The following is a 19,139-nucleotide window of genomic DNA, read 5'->3' as shown; positions in this document are numbered from 1 at the left end:
TTCAAGGCCACCCTGGCCATCTAACTGATGAACAGACTGCAGGCCCCCTGGGGCCTCCATTCATCTGAGCGTGCTCTCTGAACCCTGCTTGGGACAGCTGCTCTGTCAGTCTGCACAAACAAGGGATGCCACAGTAAGAAACAGCCCCAGCATCTCAGTGACAAGTCAGCTCCATTCTTGTCTGCTCATTCCTGGGCAGCCCTCCTCAATCACCTCAACTCTCCTCAGCCAGGTGGTGCCATCACGAGCCAGGCTGCTTGCATCTCTCAATCCTGAATTTCAGTACAAGGCCTCCTCCACGAGCCAGGGAAGAAAGAGACAGCAGGCCTTGCACCAGCACTCATGCGTTCTGCTCTCACGCAGAACGGTCACGTGGCTCTTCCTCCACCCGGGAGAGGCTGCGCTACAGGCCCCTGGGAGCTGGGGAGGAAGGAGGTCAGGACATAAGTGAACACGAGCAATGCTTATCACGTGCACCAAACACCCAGATGGCTTATTTACAGAAGTTGTCAAGGTGTGTTCACCCTTACCAGTGAAGAACTCTTCACTATACTGAGCTATGTCCCCAATGGACGTTAACTTATTTACAAATTATGAACATCATATAATAGTTCCTTCTTTCCTTGTGCTCAGTTGAGTCCGACTCTTTGCGACCCCATGGACTGTAGCCTTCCAGGCTCCTCTGTCAATGGAATTTTCCAGGCAAGAATACTGGAACGAGTTGCCATTTCCTACTCCAGGATTCTTCTAGATCCAGGAATCAAACCTTCATCTCTTGTGTCTGCTGCATGGACAGGCGAATTCTTTACCACTAGTGCCTCTTGGGAAGTCCAATATAATGGTATGTATATTATAAAAATATCTTTTAAAACATGTAGGGCTTCCCTGGTGGCTGAGACAGTAAAGAATCCATCTGCAATGCAGGAGACGCTGGTTTAACCATTGGGTGAGGAAGAGCCCCTGGAGAAGGGAATGACAACCCACTCCAGTATTCTTGCCTGGAGAATCCCATGGACAGAGGAGCCTTGCAGGCCACAGGCCATGGGGTCGCAAAGAGTCGGACATGACTGACACTTTCTTTTTACCTTTCAAAAATGACACAACAAAGATAAACAAAAGTTCAAGATGTCGGTTGACCTTGAAAGCATCACATTGTCAGTTATTATCTCAAAGCAAGATAAATATTTTGAGTGAGGTTCATCACTAACAATAATGGATAAGAATTTATCTTTCCATCTCTGGAATACTTTTCTTAATCATTCAGAGTTTGGAGGGGTTGATTCCTTATCTGATTATTGTGTGGTGTTTTTTTTTTAAATTTTGTGAAAGTAAGACCCCACTTCCCCTACCCCCTCTGTGGTCCTGGAGCCACTGATACACAGAAAGGATTTCACTGGTTCACTGCACCTTTTATGAATGATTACAAGGTAATAACCCCTCTATCTCAGATCAACGGCGACTATAAACAGAGGCTCCAGTATGCGTCTCCCACCATAGTGGCCGCTTCCACACGCTGTGGTATGGGCCACTCCACCTTGGTGGGCACTAGTTCCATGGGGGGAGCTCTGCAAGTACAGGCAGAAAACCTCTCAGGGTCTGTGCTGCCCTTTCGGGAAGTCATGACCCCTTCCACCCACACCCACACCCACACCACTCCCAACTCACACTTCACAGCCATCCAGCCTCCCCAAGGCTGTCCAGCGCTTGCAGTGGTCCCGTCTTGGACTCTCTTACTGTCCTCATATCTAGACTCACAGACTCCAAGAGTTCAAGTTCAGAGCCACATTCTCTACCAACTGGTGACTGACACAGGCAATCTCAGAGACACCTGGAATCACTGCCCAATCAGAAAAAGACCCTACCAAGCAATGACTGCTCTCTCTTTCTCCTAGTGGGCTGATAACTCTCACCCCTTAAAAGGAACACTGAACACCAATTAGTTCTTAGCAGAGAGCTGGAGGCTACAAACTCAAGCGTAGTTTTCAGTCAACTCTATAGTTTGTTCACTTAATATATCCACATGCTCCTCATTGTTTCAGATTTCTTAATCCAAGACAGGTAAGAACTTCAAGATCCATCCCCCATGCTCTTAATTAAGAGTTGTTTTCAACATCACTAATTATTAGAGAAATGCAAACTAAAACCACAATGAGGTATCACCTCATACCAGTCAGACTAGCCATCATCAAAAAATCTACAAACAATAAATGCCGGAGAGGATGTGGAGAAAGGGGAATTCTTTTACATTATTGGTGGAAATGTAAATTGATACAGCCACTGTGAAGAACAGTACAGAGTTTCCTTAAAAATACTAAAATAGAACTACCATATGACCCAGAAATCCCACTCGTGGGCGTATACTCTGAGAAGACCATAATTCATATTAACACATATAGGTGGAATCTAGAAAAATGGTACCAATGAACCCATTTCCAGGACAGGAATAGAGACTGAAACATAGAGAACAGACATGTGGACAGAGGGTGGAAAAGGAGGGTGAAATGAAATGGGAGACTAGGACTGATGCATCTGCACGACCTTGTGTAAAATAGAAAGCTGGTGGGAAGCTGCTATATAGCCCAGCTCAATGCTCTGCAATGATGTGGGGGATGGGAGAGAAACTCAAGAGGGAGGGGCTATATGTGAACATATAGCTGATTCACTTCATTGTGCAACAGACACTAACATGCTATCATAAAGCAACTACACCCCAATAATAAATAAACAAATAAAACAAAAAGATACATGCACCCTAATGCTCACTGCAGCACTATTTACAATAGTCAGGACATGGAAGCAGCCTAAATGTCCATCAACAGAAGTAGCATATGTATGCTACTGTGTACAAAATAGATAACTAATGAGACCCTAACATATAGCACAGGAAACTCTACTCAATGCTCTGTGATGACCTAAATGGGGTGGAAATCCAAAAAAGAGGGGATATATGTATATGCTCAGCTCATCCACTGCTGTACAACAGAAACAAATGTAACATTCTAAGGCAACTGTATTCCAATAAAAAATAATAAAAATTTTAAAATTGAGTTTAATATGTGTTCTAGCCCTAGAGCGGCGAACTAAAATTATAAGGAGACAATTTTCCACCCATCAGACTGGCAGGAATCTAAAAACCTGAAAATGCCAAGTGTTGAAGAAGCCAAGGAGCCCTCCTGTGCCACCTGTGGAATTGCAAGGTGAAATAACCATTTTCTTAAAAGTTGAGGATGTCCCAAAACACAGTGATTTGTCCCAGAGGTATTAAACCCTAAGAACATTCTTGCACATGAGCACAAGGCAAATGTACAAAATATCTACTGGTGACTTCACTCAGTAGACACTTGTTGAGCATAAACTATGTACCATGCCCTATCCTATAATCTACAGATACAGCAAGAAACAAAACAGAGTCCTACTCTCACGAAGCTGATGGTCTAGAGGGTAGACACTGAAAATAAGAAAGGAAAAATACACCATTTGCATGGATTGAATGATGTCCTTGCACAAAGCCCTGTCTGCATCCTGACCTCTTGAACCTGTGTAAAAGGGTCTTTGCAGAGGTCTTTAAGGACCTCAAGATGAGATCATTCTGGATCAGGATGGGCCCTAAATCCAATGGCAAGTTTCTTATTATAAGGGACAGAAGAGGAGACGACACAGACACAGAGGAGGAGGAGATGATGTGAAGACAGATGCTAAGATTAGTGATGCAACCACAAGTCAAGGGCTCCTGGAGCCACCAGACACTGGAAAAGGCAGGAAGGCTCCTCCCCGGAACCTTTGGAGGAAGCACAGCTCTGCCCACATCCTGATTTTAGACCCTGAGCCTCCAGAACTATGAGAGGGCAAGTTTTGTTGTCTTAAGTCATAAAGTTTACGGTTATTTGTTCCAGTGGTCACAAGGCTCCCCTGGTAGCTCAGCTGGTAAAGAATCCACCTGCAACGCAGGAGACCCAGTTCAATTCCTGGGTCAGGAAGATCCCCTGGAGAAGGGACAGGCTACCCACTCCAGTATTTCTGGGCTTCCCTGGTGGCACAGATGGTAAAGAATCTATCCACAATGCAGGATACCTGGGTTTGATCCCTGGGTTGGGAAGATCCTCTGGAGAAGGAAATGGCAATCCACTCCAGTATTCTTGCCTGGAGAATCCCATGGACGGAGGAGCCTGGCAGGCTACAATCCATGCGGTGGGCTACAATCCATAGGGCCACAAAGAGTGGGACACGACCGAGCAACTAAACACAGCAGAGTCACAGAAAACCAATACAACCATAAAGACAACAATGTAAATGTAAATTAAGGACAACGGTATAGGATAAAATACAGGATGACCAGGGAAGGTGACCTAGGAGGTGATGTCACAGAAGCAGCCTGGAGGAAGTCAGGGAGTGAACCATGGGGAAGTCTGGTGTAAGAATGCCACAGGCATGGGGTTAAACAGGTGCAAAGGCCCTGAGGCAGGTGCTTGCGTGACATGTTCAAGGATGAGCCAGGAAGTAGTGGAGCTGGAGTGGAGGTGGGAGAAAATCATAGGAAACAAGACAGCAGATAGACCAGGAATCAGCTCACATCATGATGAGTGAGACAAGCTCTGTGGGGGGAGGAAAGATTTAGCTCATGGCTTATCACAGTGAGGGGCCTAGGAGACTTGTGAGCAGAGATGTGCAACAGGCTGGTACAAGCCTGACTTTCAGCCAGAGTCTGAGAGTTTGACTTTCCCGGCTAGGCAGAAATATTCAGGGTCTTCTGCATAACATGTTTAAAACCCAGAGGTTGGCTTGTTTGTTTAAAAAAAAAAAACACTGTTGACAATAGCCAGATAAGGGAAAGAACAACCTAATCATTCGCCCACAGGAAAAGTAACCTCCCACCACAGAGTTATTTGATGAAGTTTAACCTCCTGGCTTGAAAAAACAAATCGTTGCTTTCACCTATAATAAGGTGATGAGGTTTTGCTTCTAGGGAAAGGAAAAGTTGAAGTAAGTGCTCTATTATTTAAGGAGTTCATGCTCTGTAAGGTTCTAGCAGAAAGTTACCTTCTGGGACCTACAAAGTTAAGGTAACCTACAAAGTTACCTTCTGGGGCCTCTGGTCCAAAACCAGAGGAACCCTAGATTCAGGGTTGAAATGACCATGAGCCAGTAGAGCAGCCTGAAGAAGGAAGTGTGGTCGTGTGAGCAGCAGGCCACAGGGACTTCCCTCTCAAGCCCATTCACCACATTTCCCCTTATTCAGGAAACCCTGGTGTTGGGGTCCTTTAATGGACCGGAACCTGGTGGTACGGAGTCGACGATAAGAAAGTAAAAGAGAGAAAGAGAGAGAGAGACAGAAAAAGACCCGGGGACCTAAGCTCTGATGGAGCAAAGGTGCTTTAATGATTTTTCTATGAGTATATATAGGCTGTGGTACAAGAAACTTCTTTCGGGAATGATAGAGATCAGAAAACCAAACGTACAGCAACCGTTACCAAGGGAACAAGGGGTAATGTTAGTCACAAGGTCAGGAGACAATCCATATCTCAAGAGAGGGGAACGAGGCTAAGCAGTTTTGTCCTAAAGAGAATGTTTACTAAAGGAGACCCAAGCCTGCCTCACACAGTGACCTCAGTCCCTGGGAGCAGCGCGCTGTTCCGCTTGAAGAGGGACAAAGGACTCATGAGAGACAGCACGTAGGAATCCCCCCATCAAACATTCCCTGACACCTGGGGGGAAAGCAGCTTCTAACCCTAGGGTTAGAAGCTATACAAGCTGAACAGAGGGCTCTCTGCCATCAGGTCATCACCACAGGACATGATTTTCTACAGCAAGTTCAGGAGTTCCAGTGGGTGCAGAACAGGGATGCTACTGTGCTTATAGGTTATAGGAATACAAGCCACCTGCAGGGAGCCACATGTCTAAGCAGAACAATATCTTTTAGCTACTTTTGTGACCCGAACAGTCCATCCTGAACCAACAGACATTTGGTTGCAGGAGAATCATTGGGTCATAATCCAAATTTCATTGTGAAAAGAAAATGGTATATTACAATCCTGCAAAGCCTGCTTTGTTGAGAGTTTTATCCTATATATATCAGGAGTTACCTTCCAGGCCTCCTTCCTGGTTGACTGCCTTTTAGTGACAAGTTGCTGACTTCATGAAACTTGCTTATTTGCAACACTTATCTCCTCGAGATAGTGGTGGTGGTTACCAAAGAACTTAATGACTTGGGTCAGAGGTTCTTTGCTCTTCCACCAGATTAATTAGATAAACCATGAATTCTTGATATTTGAGAGAAATATATAGATGCTTGCTGTAAATACTTCTAGATTAACCAAAACACACACAGGAATGTATAAGCAGGAATCAATGTAGAAAAGACGAATGATAATGGTGAGGGACTCTGATGCATCTCTGTAGGATTTTGACAGAAGACTTTCTGGGTTCCAGATATGGAACCAGATATCTGTCCAGTCTGAGGAGCTCTGCTGGCAGCCAGGGAACCACAGTGCTATAAGGCTTACCCCAGCGTACTGACTGGGGCCACTGTGTGGGGAGTTGGCTATCTAAAAGTCCAAATAAGAACACTTACTCCCAGAATATCTTGCTAATATGACTCCTGCATGTCTGAGGCCATTCTTACTAAATTAAACTCTCTGCCTGGAAGTTTAATTCCAGGAGGAGGAAGAAGAACAGAGCAACCAGGGGAGCCCTCCACCATCATCTTATGGAAGGAGGTAGGGGAGGGGTGGACATATAGGGGATGAAGGCAAAGCAGACTCTGAGATACTGTTCATAGTTGGACTCATGCAACCCGCCTTCCTTCACCTACTGCTTCACGGAAGCTGGAGCTCCCTGTATGTGTGTGTTTGCAGGGGCGGCAGGGGTGGGGAGAGAAATATGATGGATAAAGAAGGCTACAAATTCCTGTCGGAGGGCAGGTCTGGTTCCCTCGTCCCCTGAATCTGAGATGGTTAGGGCTGCTTTGATTGGTAAACTATGACAGAGGTGGAGCCATGCCTGGCCTTCCAATGAATGTGTCCGCATTGGCATCATGGAGCTGCTACGTGGGACGTCCTACTTCTTTGATGGAGGAACCACCTGGAGGGACCCTGAGACTCCAGGCAGAGGGAGAAGGACCCTGCTGGCTTAGACTTCTAGTCCTTCCTGCCAAGGTATGAGGCATGGAAGTGAAATCAATCTGGCCCTTCTAGACCAGGCCAGCTACCAGCCAAAGACCACCCAAGACCTCACTGATGCCACATAGAGCAGAAAAATTGGCCAACTGAGCCCTGCCTGACCTCATGACACAATATATCAAAAAATACTTTACAAATGATGGTCATTAAGCGACAAAGCTGTGCTACAGGCAACAGATAACTGGAAGGAAGGAGTGAACATCTCCCACACAGCATCTCAAAGGACCCCTTTGCTGATGGTACCATCAAAGCACCAGCAGCATAGCACAGGGCTCTGGCATCTGTCTTCACACTAGCACTGCACACGGGTCCCAGGGGGCAGCTGGTCTAGAAACCAACACACATGTGAAATATATCCTGATTTCCTTGACTTTGAAAAGGCGCTGCGGGCAGAAGGCACTGCTGGTTTCTGCCTGTGAAATAAGACAATAGCTTGTATGCTTCTATGACCCTAAAGCAAATTGCATGGGGTTATATTCCTTCAGGGTCTGTCCCTACAGCCTGATTTCTCAGCCTTGGCTGAACATGGGCATCACTGCTCTGAAGCCTGAGCACTGGGATTTTTAAAATTCCCTAAGAGATTTAAAATATAGCTCATTTTGAGAACCGCTGACCTAGGAACCCTTAAAGGTATCAAAAGAAAGTCTAGGATTACTGCAGGTTAACTTGGAACAAACAAAAATAAAAGAAGAACTTCAACCAGTATAACTCTGGAATGTGGTGCAGTCTGCCACCTCCCCCTCCCCAAAGGTTAGTTGGAAAGCAGAATTCCAAAATCACATCTGTGTTGAAATTTTAAAAGAAGAGTGTGAGTGTGTGTGTGTGTGTGTGTGTGTGTGTGTGTGTGTGTGTGTGTGTGTGTGTGTACAGACAAAAGTTCTGCAAAGCCAACTAGGAAATTTTAATTGGTTTCTGGGGTAGAGGGTGGTGGAGGAGGGGAACCAATGGTGGTGAAGGGAAGGGCCATTTTGTGTTGCTACAAGCCCCGCTGGTGAGCGTCATCGATGAGTTCTCAACTGGAGCCCTGCGCCACCTGGTGGCTGCCTGGAATTCAAGAGTAGCACCCTCCCTACTCAGCCCACCGGCCCAAGCCTGTTCACACTGGCGGGGTGGGGGCACTGTTGTAACTGATGGGGTGGTGGGTACGAGGGGAAGGTCTAGGAATAAACGGTCCATGAGGATGGGAAGTACTTGATCCTTCAAATCCCCTACCTAGCCTGTGTCTGAGGCCTGTGTCTAGCATTTTTAGCGGGGTTTAAGAGGAGAGCCCCGAGCTTGGACACTGGCCTCCGGGGCTGTGCAGAGCAGTGTAGGACAGTTGGCAGTGGACAAATGAGGAGATGGTGTCGGGCAGGAGGCTAGCGGTTTGTAAAGGCTTCAGGTGTAACTGAGTCCACCTTCAGAGTCCAAGTGGGAGCTGCCTTGCACAGGTCAGGTGTACCAAGTGCTGGCCGTCTGGATACAGGTGTGGTTCAGACTCTCAGATACCCAGCGTCTCCTATACAGGCGTGTAGTTCAGGCTCTCAGATACCCAGCGTCTCCTATACAGGTGTGTGGTTCAGGCTCTCAGATATTACCCAGCATCTCCTATACAGGTGTGTGGTTCAGACTCTCAGATACCCAGCGTCTCCTAACCCATCCAGGCGTGCCGCCACACTTCACTGCCTGTAAAGCTCAATTATCACTGACAATACAAGAGAGCACTTGTTCGTGCAGGTGAAGAGGGCTGAGATCATGAAGACCAACTTGTATCCAGTGTTAAGCCCAGCTGCACGTGAATAAGAAATGACAGAGGTCACACATGGCTTACCTCTGCGATTAACAGGGTCCTTAGCAACGTACGCAACGTAGTCTGTTGTGTCCTGTGAAAGAAAAAGGAGATGTCACATCACTAACCACGGGTGAAGCAGATGCATCGTGTACACAGCAGCTCAGACACCAAGACCAGCCCAAACGACAGACCAGCTAAAGGACATGTCTCGAACTGTAACGAAGGGCAGAGATCACCAGAGATCGGCAGACAGCTCTCGCATACTCACACTGTGAGCAGCAAGGACCTAGAAGGCCCAGGTACTCAACATGTTGGATCACCCAAGGAGTTGTAAAAACACTGATCACTGAGTCCCAGCTCCCAGATAATCTGATTTAGCCAGAGTGGATGTGGGCCCTGGGCATCAGAATTTTTAAAAGCTCCACAGATAATTCTATTATGGACGAAGGCTGAGAAATACTGCCATCAGCTCTCCAACAACGGTGCTCAAATCTGAGCTGGTGTCAACAGTCCCCCGCAAGGCTTGTTACAGTGCAGCTTGCTGGGCCCCACCCCGTGGTCTCCAACTGGGCAGGTCCGAGCTGAGGGCCCAAAATGTACATTTCTGACAAGCGTCCAGGCAGCAGCTGCTGCTGCTGCTGCTCATCTGGGGGCCACACTGAGAAAATCAGAAGTGGATGTTCAAAGACTGGTTACAAATACCCCTAATGGGTGGGTGAGATATGATGACTTAATGACTGATTTTAATCCTTTTGAGATGTTTCCAAACTTTGAATTCTATTGAGAAGTCTCCCCCTTACACATGAAATATAAGTCCCCTTGCTGATTCACCTACTTGGCACACAGAGGAATTGATGATCTCAGAAGTGGGCCTAGGCAGCCACGTGGGTTTTAGTTTCTAAACAGAGGAACCAACAATTCTCTGAATTCTTGTTTTGTTTTTTTTTTGGTTGTGCTGGGTCTTCATTGCTGCACGTGGGCTTTCTCTAGTTGCTGCAAGCAAGGGCTACTCGCTAGTTGTGCCAGGCTTCTCATTAAGGTAGCTTCTCTTGTTGTGGAGCATAGGCTCTAGGGCACGTGGGCTTAGTTGCCCTGCAGCCTGCGAGCTCAATTCCCACACCAGGGATCAAACCTGTGTCCCCGGCATTGGCAGGCCAATTCTCAACCACTGGACCAACAGCAGTGGCCACAGGACTGGAAAAGGTCAGTTTTCATTCCAATCCCTAAGAAAGGCAATGCCAAAGAATGCTTAAACTACCACACAATTACACTCATCTCACACTCTAGTAAAGTAATGCTCAAAATTCTCCAAGTCAGGCTTCAACAATATGTGAACCGTGAACTTCCAGATGTTCTAGTTGTATTTAGAAAAGGCAGAGGAACCAGAGATCAAATTGCCAACATCCGCTGGATCATCGAAAAAGCAAGAGAGTTCCAGAAAAACATCTATTTCTGCTTTATTGACTGTACCAAAGCCTTTGACTGTGTGGATCACAATAAGCTGTGGAAAATTCTGAAAGAGATGGGAATACCAGACCATTTGACCTGCCTCTTGAGAAACCTGTATGCAGATCAGGAAGCCACAGTTAGAACTGGACATGGAACTTTCCACAGACTGGTTCCAAATAGGAAAAGGAGTACGTCAAGGCTGTATATTGTCACTGTGCTTATTTAACTTATATGCAGGGTACATCATGAGAAACACTGGGCTGGATGAAGCACAAGCTGGAATAAAGTTTGCTGGGAGAAATATCAATAATCTCAGATATGCAGATGACACCACCCTTATGGCAGAAAGCAAAGAAGAACTAAAAAGCCTCTTGAGGAACATGAAAGAGTAAAGTGAAAAAGTTGGCTTAAAGCTCAACATTCAGAAAACTAAGATCATGGCATCTGGTCCCATCACTTCATGGCAAGATGGAGAAACAGTGAAAACAGTGGCTGACTTTATTTTGGGGGGTTCCAAAATCACTGCAGATGGTGACTGCAGCCATGAAATTAAAAGAAAGACACTTATTCCTTGGGAGAAAAGTTATGACCAACCTAGGCTGCATATTAAAAAGCAGAGATGTTACTTTGTCAACAAAGGTTCGTCTAGTCAAGGCTATGGTTTTTCCAGTAGCCATGTATGGATGTGAGAGTTGGACTATAAAGAAAGCTGAGTGCCGAAGAATTGATGCTTTTGAACTATGGTGTTGGAGAAGACTGTTGTGAGTCCCTTGGACTGCAAGGAGATCCAATCAGTCCATCCTAAAGGAAATCAGTCCTGAATATTCATTGGAAGGACTGATGCTGAAGCTGAAACTTCAATACTTTGGCTACCTGATGCAAAGAGCTGACTTATTTGAAAAGACCCTGATGCTGGGAAAGATTGAACATGGGAGGAGAAGGGGATGACAGAGGATGAGATGGTTGGATGGCATCACTGACTCAATGGACATGAATTTGAGTAAACTCTGGAAGTTGGTGATGGATGGGGAGGCCTGGCGTGCTGCAGTCGATGGGGTTGCAAAGAATTGGACACACCTGAATGACTGAACTGAACTGGACCACCAGGGAAGTCCCATCTCTGAATTCTTGAAAGCAAAAGAAAGACTTTGCTGCAAAGTTGATATTTTCAACATTCAAAAAATTCTCAAGGCATGGGGGCAACTGGTAAAGTTCTCCCCATGGCTGCTGTTATTTCCCCAATGTGATGGTTTCAGAAGACTCCAAGGTTATTTGTTTTTGCTTTTCTTTTTCCAGCGTTTGCAAGACTGTCATGAGTTCCTTCATTGTGATTCTCTGTGGGCAGAGAAGACAACCCTTTCTCTCCCTACAGCATTCCAGAAAATCCTCCAATGTGAGGGAAAGGGGGAGAGTGAGGATGGGGGTGGGAGACTGCCATGGATGATCATCCATGGCAGGGAGTTCATGGTTCAAGGTGTTTTTCCAAACATCACTCCCCAGAACTCAGCATCACTCACTAAAAAAGGAGAGCTCTTCGAGCAACTCTTGATATATTGGACTGCTAACCTGGGGTCATTCTCCAGCATGCAGCCTGGCTAAGCTGTTTCCTCTTCCTGCCCAGACCACTCTCCTTTGGTATATTCACAGACTAACCTGGGAATTGGAGTGGGAGACCAACAGTCAACACAGCTTCCGATTGTTTCATCAGGGAAGATCTGCTCAGAATCTGAAGCTATTTTGCAAAAATAAGGATTGTAGCTTGTCATCATAGACACCCTTTCTGGATGCAAGAGATGTGAATGTCAGAAGTGACCCTAGAGAACATTAGTGTTTCTCGATCTGAGATCGATGGGACGCTGGGTTTGGGCAGGTATAGTCTCCAGCTTTTGAGATATCACCAGAATCTCTTTTATGGTTTCCCTTCCATGAAAATCTTAAAAGTTAATACAAGAAAATGCAGGATCATTCGAACAACTGTGTCATCAAGTTCTGCCTGCAATTTCAGTGCCAAGATTTTCAGTGGGGTTTCCAACATTCTGGGTGCCAAATTTTTTAAAGAATTGGAGAGAAAAGAACAAGCAGACTAGATGGCTTTGCCTCACCTGAAGCAATTTAATGTCACTTTTGTACGCAATGATGTATGACCGAAGTGTTTACTTGAATAGAAGAAATTAGTGGAAGGAGTGAGTCATCCGACGCCTGTGATGGTAGAGCTGCTGCTCTCAAAAGCACCATGGTGGCCAGTTTTAGAGTCACATTGGGAGCAGAGATTTAGTTTCAGCAAAACTTTATGCATCACAGTAAATTAATTTTACTTTGGATGTTGTCGAGTCTTACTGTGTTTATTTGCTTCCAAGTTTGATTGGGATTTACAGTTCAATAAAAGATGTAAACAAAAGAAGTCTACATAATTTATTTTTGCATATATTTTGATAACAAAATTAGAGTCCACATTTCTGGCATATACAAGGAAATGCTTCTTTTTCAGTCCTTACTCCATTCTGAGAAATGCTCTGCTGACTCCAAGCTAGGGAAGGAAGACTAGACAAGAGACATGATGTGCCCCTGTCATTCAGCTGATCAGTGGTTAAGCCAAGGACACAGCCCTTCTGATGCCAAAAATGATGCACTTCTGGCACAGTAGGGAAATGTATTGCTATTCAAAACAATGCTATTGACATCACCCAGTCACACAGTGAGCACTCTAAGTTCCAAAGATGGGGCTGCCAAGGGCTTATTCTGTATTTATACATGTGTCTTCTCACTCCCAAGCTTTTCTGAGCCCAACCATTATTCTGGCATTCTTTTAGTGATCTTTTAGAACTGCTAACAATAGTAGATAATATTTAGATAATAGTAGATAATAATTGTAGTATGCCTATTTATTGTAAGGATTAACAGTCTGTCTTATTTGTCTTATTCTTATAATGAACAAGATACTTAGTGTCAGAACAAGGAAGAGAAATAAGAATTGTTAGTTTTATTTAAAACATCTACCAATTGAAATGGTTACAAATAAATTTGGTATGGGAAATCAGGCACAAGGTGATATGCATTTGAATTGCTTAAAATTAAAAAGTAACTAGGTTTCCTATGCCCTAGAATCATAACATTTTTGTATCAGAAAAAAACATTAATAGTTATGAATTACTTTGGGGGTCACTGAAATGTTTCCTTTATTAAGAAAAGGTGATGATGAAAACTGAAAATAGTTTACAGATCTTAGTGCATCTGGATAAGAAAAAATAGTTTCAACACAGGACAATGTATTTGACTTTCCAGTTCCCATAACTTTGCACCTCCTCTCATAACATCATCATGAAGATGAGATTTGAGACAAGTTCTTTTTTTTTTTTTTTGAGACAAGTTCTTGAAAGGAGATGTTGAGCAGGTGTTCAGCGTTTCTGCGTCTTATTTTTCAAACTGGGTCAACTTCCAAATTTAAGAAACTGGTTCCAAGCATTACATTAGGCAAGAAGTAAAAAACCAATGCAAAATAATTAGACTTGGTTATAGATGTAAGTATAGACATGTGTATATGTCTAGTATATGTGTGGCACAGGTAGAGAGTAAGTGTATAATCATGTCTTGATGTAATCTTCAGAAGTGCTCCTTGGATGGGCTTGATTATGGAAGACTTCCACTTTCGAAACATACATCTCAATGAGGTATTTCATTTTGCAGTGGATCGTAAGAAATCAAAGGATTGAAAAGAAAATAAAACAAGGGAAGGAAAGAAAAAAAGAAGAGGAAAGCATCCTGGAAGACTTCTGAAAATTAGACCCTAAGTATGAAATAGGGCTAAAGCCAGTGAAATCCACTGAATAAGATGTTTAAATAATGCTTTGGTCACTCTGTGACACTTTCAGTTCAGTTCAGTCACTCATTCGTGTCCGACTCTTTGCAACCCCGTGGACCGTAGCACGCCAGGCCTCCCTGTCTATCACCAACTACTGGAGTTTACTCAAACTCAGGTCAATTGAGGCGATGATGACATCCAACCATCTCATCCTCTGTCATCCCCTTCTCTTCCCACCTTCAATCTTTCCCAGTATCAGGGTCTTTTCAAATGAGTCAGCTCTTCACATCAAGTGGCCAAAGTATTGGAGTTTCAGCTTCAGCATCAGTCCTTCCAATGAATATTCAGGACTGATTTCCTTTAGGATGGACTGATTGGATCTCCTTGCAGTCCAAGGGACTCTCAAGAGCCTTCTTCAACACCACAGTTCAAATGCATCAATTCTTCGGTGCTCAGGTTTCTTTATAGTCCAACTCTCACATCCATACATGACTACTGGAAAAACCATAGCTTTGACTAGAGGGAACTTTGTTGGCAAAGTAATGACTCTGCTTTTTAATATGCTATCTAGGTTGGCCATAACTTTTCTCCCAAGGAGTAAGCATCTTTTAATTTCATGGCTGCAGTCACCATCTGCAGTGATTTTGGAACCCCCCAAAATAAAATCTGCCACTGTTTCCACTGTTTCCCCATCTATTTGCCATGAAGTGATGGGACCAGATGCCATGATCTTAGTTTTCTGAATGTTGAGCTTTAAGCCAACTTTTTCACTCTGCTCTTTCACTTTCATCAAGAGGCTCTTTAGTTCCTCTTCGCTTTCTGCCATAAGGGTGAAACTTTAGCAGAGGTTTAAGGGCAAAGAGCCATCTACAGGGTGGCCAAGTCCCTCTCCTGCCAGTGCTCTTGGTTCAGGCCTCTCCCTATCTCAGACCCTTGAGATACAGCCTGTATCTCCCCAGCAGGAGCACCTGAGTGATGCTGGGGAGATGGGGGTGATACCTCCCCAGAGGCTGCAGCAGGTGGGGGAGAGAAGGGCAAGTATAGGCTTTCCTGTAGCAAATACACTCAATGTCATGGTTACACCGTCCTTTGGAAATGTGAGACTGGAACCAGCTGAAGAAATCACTCCCTTGATTTGGCTTTCAATGTGCCAACAGCAGTTTTACAATCAGGCTACCCAGGTAGGAGTGTGGAAGAAAGGTATATGAGTTAAACACGGAGTCTGGGAAAAATCCCCTTTCCCAGCTAGAAATAGACAAGGTTCCTGGCCTTGGGATTAGAAGTAATTAATATAATGCACTGATTACTCATGCTATCTTGGACCAGTAAGCATTACATAAAATCTGAACACTGACTACCAACAATTTGATAAAATAATACAAACAGTAATAAGGATAACAAAAATACTGTCCTGCCTGAGGAGGGAGTGGTTTTCCTGACACTGAAGTTGAATGCTAGCCTTATATCGTAGATTTCCTGACCATATGTGGGGAGCAAATTCCCTAGTTAGGCCACCTGCTTAATAAAAGAAGCAACGAAAACTGGAACATTCTCCTATTCTCTATCCTCTCTCTCCACAACTCCTTCCCTGTTGGCAAAACAAATCGTTAAAAGACGACAGTGTTAAATTTGGAGAGAAAAATACCAATTTCAAATATTTATGAATAAGTCAGAGTAAGTAAATTCACAGTCTTTGAATAAACTTAAAATCCCAAAATGGAGAACTCCGGGGAAGAGCCAAGAGAAAAACAGAAACAAGCGGGGCTGGCAGAGTCAGGCGCACACGCCGGCCACTTTGGAAACTAGGGAGCTATGTCACTGCCCCTTAAGAAAGCCACTGCTTCAGAGACTTTCGACAGCTTTTGACTAATGAAATGAAATTTAATAGTAGGTCGTTGCCATGTGTCAACCCTAAAAAAAAAATGATAGGAAAAGCTTATGGAATGGAAGCTGAGGTAGCTGGTAGCACAGTTAAATTTCCTTACAGGGTTCTAAGAGGCATGCTTTTGAAGCAGGGTCCCTTCTCAGCAACTCTGACAAAAACAAGCGAAAACAACTCCAGGGGTACTTACCGGGTCTCCCCCGGAGGCAAAGGAGATGGACTGCATGTGATGATTCGCTATAATCTGCCAGGCCGAAAACAAGAAACAAAGATGTACTGTTATTAGCCTTCCCATGTCTTGGAAAACAAACTGTTTGTTGGCAGACAATACAAATCAATAAGGTTTCCTGAAAACTGGTAAAATTGGTACCCAATGAAAAGAACAATTATAAAAGTGGTAACAATAGATAACCTCCAGTGAAATTTCACAGCATCTAACTGCGCATCTAACTACTTTGCCAGAATTATCCCATTTACATCTCACAGCAGCCCTGTGAGGTAAAAACTACTGCAATCCCATTTTACAGATGAAGAGCCTGAGGCTCCCAGGGGCTAAGCAAGCAGTTGGCTCAAAGCTCTATAGCTAATAAAAGGCAGAGTTGAGACCTGAACACAGAGGGTCTTAATAACCATGCCTCTTTGAAAAGGAAAATGTCTCACCCACACACCAAAACACTTCAACTGTGCAGTTTGTTTCCAAAGACACATGGGGTCTAAAGACCCCATAGCTGGAGGGGAGGGGAATGTGGCTGTCCCCTACTTCATCCGGTTTGTAGCATGAGCACACGAATTAGCCTACATCCAAGATCCAAATCAATGCCCTCTCCAGCACTCTTGTCATTGATCACTTTAAAAACCAGCAAGGATGTTCCAAGTTAATTTTAAAATGGGAAATTTCCATTAGCATTATCAACTGCAGCATACAGAGGAATTTAGTAGACACTGAGCAAATTAGAAGCTGCCCTAAATTTAAAAAGCTACATAAGTCTTCCCTGCTATTTTTATCTTTTTAAAGACAATGCAATGACACTGAAGTAAATTTCCGGGGGTGGGAACAGCACTCTTGCCTCCAGCCCAGCATAACCAAGTTTGTTTCTGCACAGCCCCCTCAGGCCCTCGCCAGCAGGCAGGCAGGCAGAATTCACAGAGCCGTAATCCTCCCATCCAAGGGATTTTTCCAATCGTGCGCCAGTAAAACTCAAAGCAAAGCTATAACTGAATTATAAGATAAAATGAGATATTTTTAAATGCCTACTTCAGTTGTTGGCACTCACGAAACTACTCAGAATCTAGAAGAATCCTGAGCATACACATGAATAAAAACAGTGAGTCTAGCTCTGTAGCCTGTACTCAAACCCAGCTGGATCAAACCAAAGTTGCCTTTTGCAGCTTTCCATTTCCTGCCTCTAGTCTAGGGGTAGAGGGCTCCCAGGAGAGCAGTGAGGACGTAGCAGTCCCCAAATGATGACAAACTGACTTCTAAAGTTGTTCGTTTCTGCTTGTTAATTTTTTAAATTTTTTTATTCTAAAGCAGCCCGAAAGCTGAGATTTGGAAATCAAAGATTTCAGAATAAAATGGATATCATATTTGGTCAACTTGACCATTACTGTGTGATTTTATGCTGTCCCTTTGGGTAGAGTAGAAATTGAAAAGGAGAGTAAGAAAATGAGAGCTAATTAACTAAAAGACGTGTTTTGCTCTGAGGGTGTTTCATCTTGCTTCTCCTCCTTGCAAGCTCTGCAGAGGACAGCTAGCACTGCATTTCTGTTGTCTCTCTGGATCGGGAAGTGCATGCCCACTCAAGCTCCTTCTCAATTTGCTACAGCCAGGCCTAAACTCGGGAGAGGCTGATGGATGTGAGCTCCGGCTCCTGCCAAACCTTCCTCAGACTGTGCTCATGTATCTGCACTGGCATCTCCCAGGACTCTTGAGCCTAGCACTCCCTCCCCAGGGCAGGACCATGAGACCAGGACATACACAACCAGCCCCCAACCGCAGGATGGGGAAGGCCAACCATTGTGACCTCATCCTTTCTGCTCTGAGAGCCTGCCTCTCTCTCTCTTTTTATTTTTTGAGGTGGGACACGAAGTATAAGGTGGAATTACAACGATCTCACAAAATTGAGGACCATGGCCTGAGGATTCCTAGAGAAAAAAGATGCAACAGTCACATGCAATAAAAATGGGAGAGAATAGACTGTGGTTGCCAAGCTGGGAGAAGGCAGGAGGGAAACACTGGGAGTCGGGGATTAGCAAATGCAAACCTTTATATAGAGAATGGATAAGCAACAAGGTCCTACACTATGGCACGGGGAACTATGTTCAGATCATGTGATAAATCATAATGGAAAAGAATTTTTGAAAGAATATATACATATAAATACATATATAACTGAATCACTTTGCTGTACAGTAGAAATTTACAAAACATTGTAAATCAACTATACTTCAATGTTTAAAAAAAAAAAGAATGAAAGTGGGCATGTGAGGGGAACCCTGAGGAAACCTATCTCATTAACTTTCACGCTCAGTCATGCTGCATCCCAAGCCCCCACAGCTAGAGGCAGCTCCAGAAAGAGCCTGAGCCCATGGCATCTTTCTAATCTACCACGAGATGACTGGTTACCCATCCCTCAGAAGGGCCGATGAGAAAAGACAAGGAACTATCCATCAGTTGAGTGAGGACAGAGGAATGGAGTGAGAAGTGGCACCCAGTACGCCAAAGCACAGCCTAGGCATTGCCTCTCGTTTCTATGCCAGATCTAGAATTTACTTCAGCATCTGGGGTTGGAGGTGGAGTCCTGTTCATCCTAAATGAAGCTGGGCAGGCTGCTTGCTCACCTGAGGGTGTGGAAATCAATAAATATGACTATGTTTAGCAAGATGAAGGTAACCCTGGGCATCCCCGGTAACACACTGCGGAGTGGGGAAGTGCATCACTCAGAGGTCTGTGGATTGCCCAGCCTCCTCCATGGAGACACAGCTGAGTCCCAGCTTACACTGCCGCCAGCAGAACCCCAGACTGAGCTGAGCATGTTCACTTCCTTTGTTTTCTCTGGCCTT

At 44.6% G+C, this 19,139-nt stretch overlaps 1 protein-coding gene across 1 annotated transcript in view; it reads right to left on the bottom strand.

The window, feature by feature from the left end:
• SHC3 (SHC adaptor protein 3) overlaps positions 1-19,139 on the bottom strand; it is a 177,265-nt gene that overhangs the window by 55,149 nt on the left and 102,977 nt on the right. Inside the window, exons 5-6 of the mRNA XM_065947329.1 lie at positions 16,267-16,320; positions 8,986-9,037 (exon numbers count right to left, since the gene is read on the bottom strand). Coding sequence (XP_065803401.1) covers positions 8,986-9,037; positions 16,267-16,320 — 106 coding nt within the window. The remainder of the gene's footprint in view (positions 1-8,985; positions 9,038-16,266; positions 16,321-19,139) is intronic.

This window comes from Muntiacus reevesi, chromosome 10 (assembly GCF_963930625.1).
Source record: "Muntiacus reevesi chromosome 10, mMunRee1.1, whole genome shotgun sequence".
In the NCBI taxonomy this organism is placed as follows: domain Eukaryota; kingdom Metazoa; phylum Chordata; class Mammalia; order Artiodactyla; family Cervidae; genus Muntiacus; species Muntiacus reevesi.
Note: the sequence above shows the minus strand (reverse complement) of the source record. Positions and strands in the feature narration are given on the sequence as shown.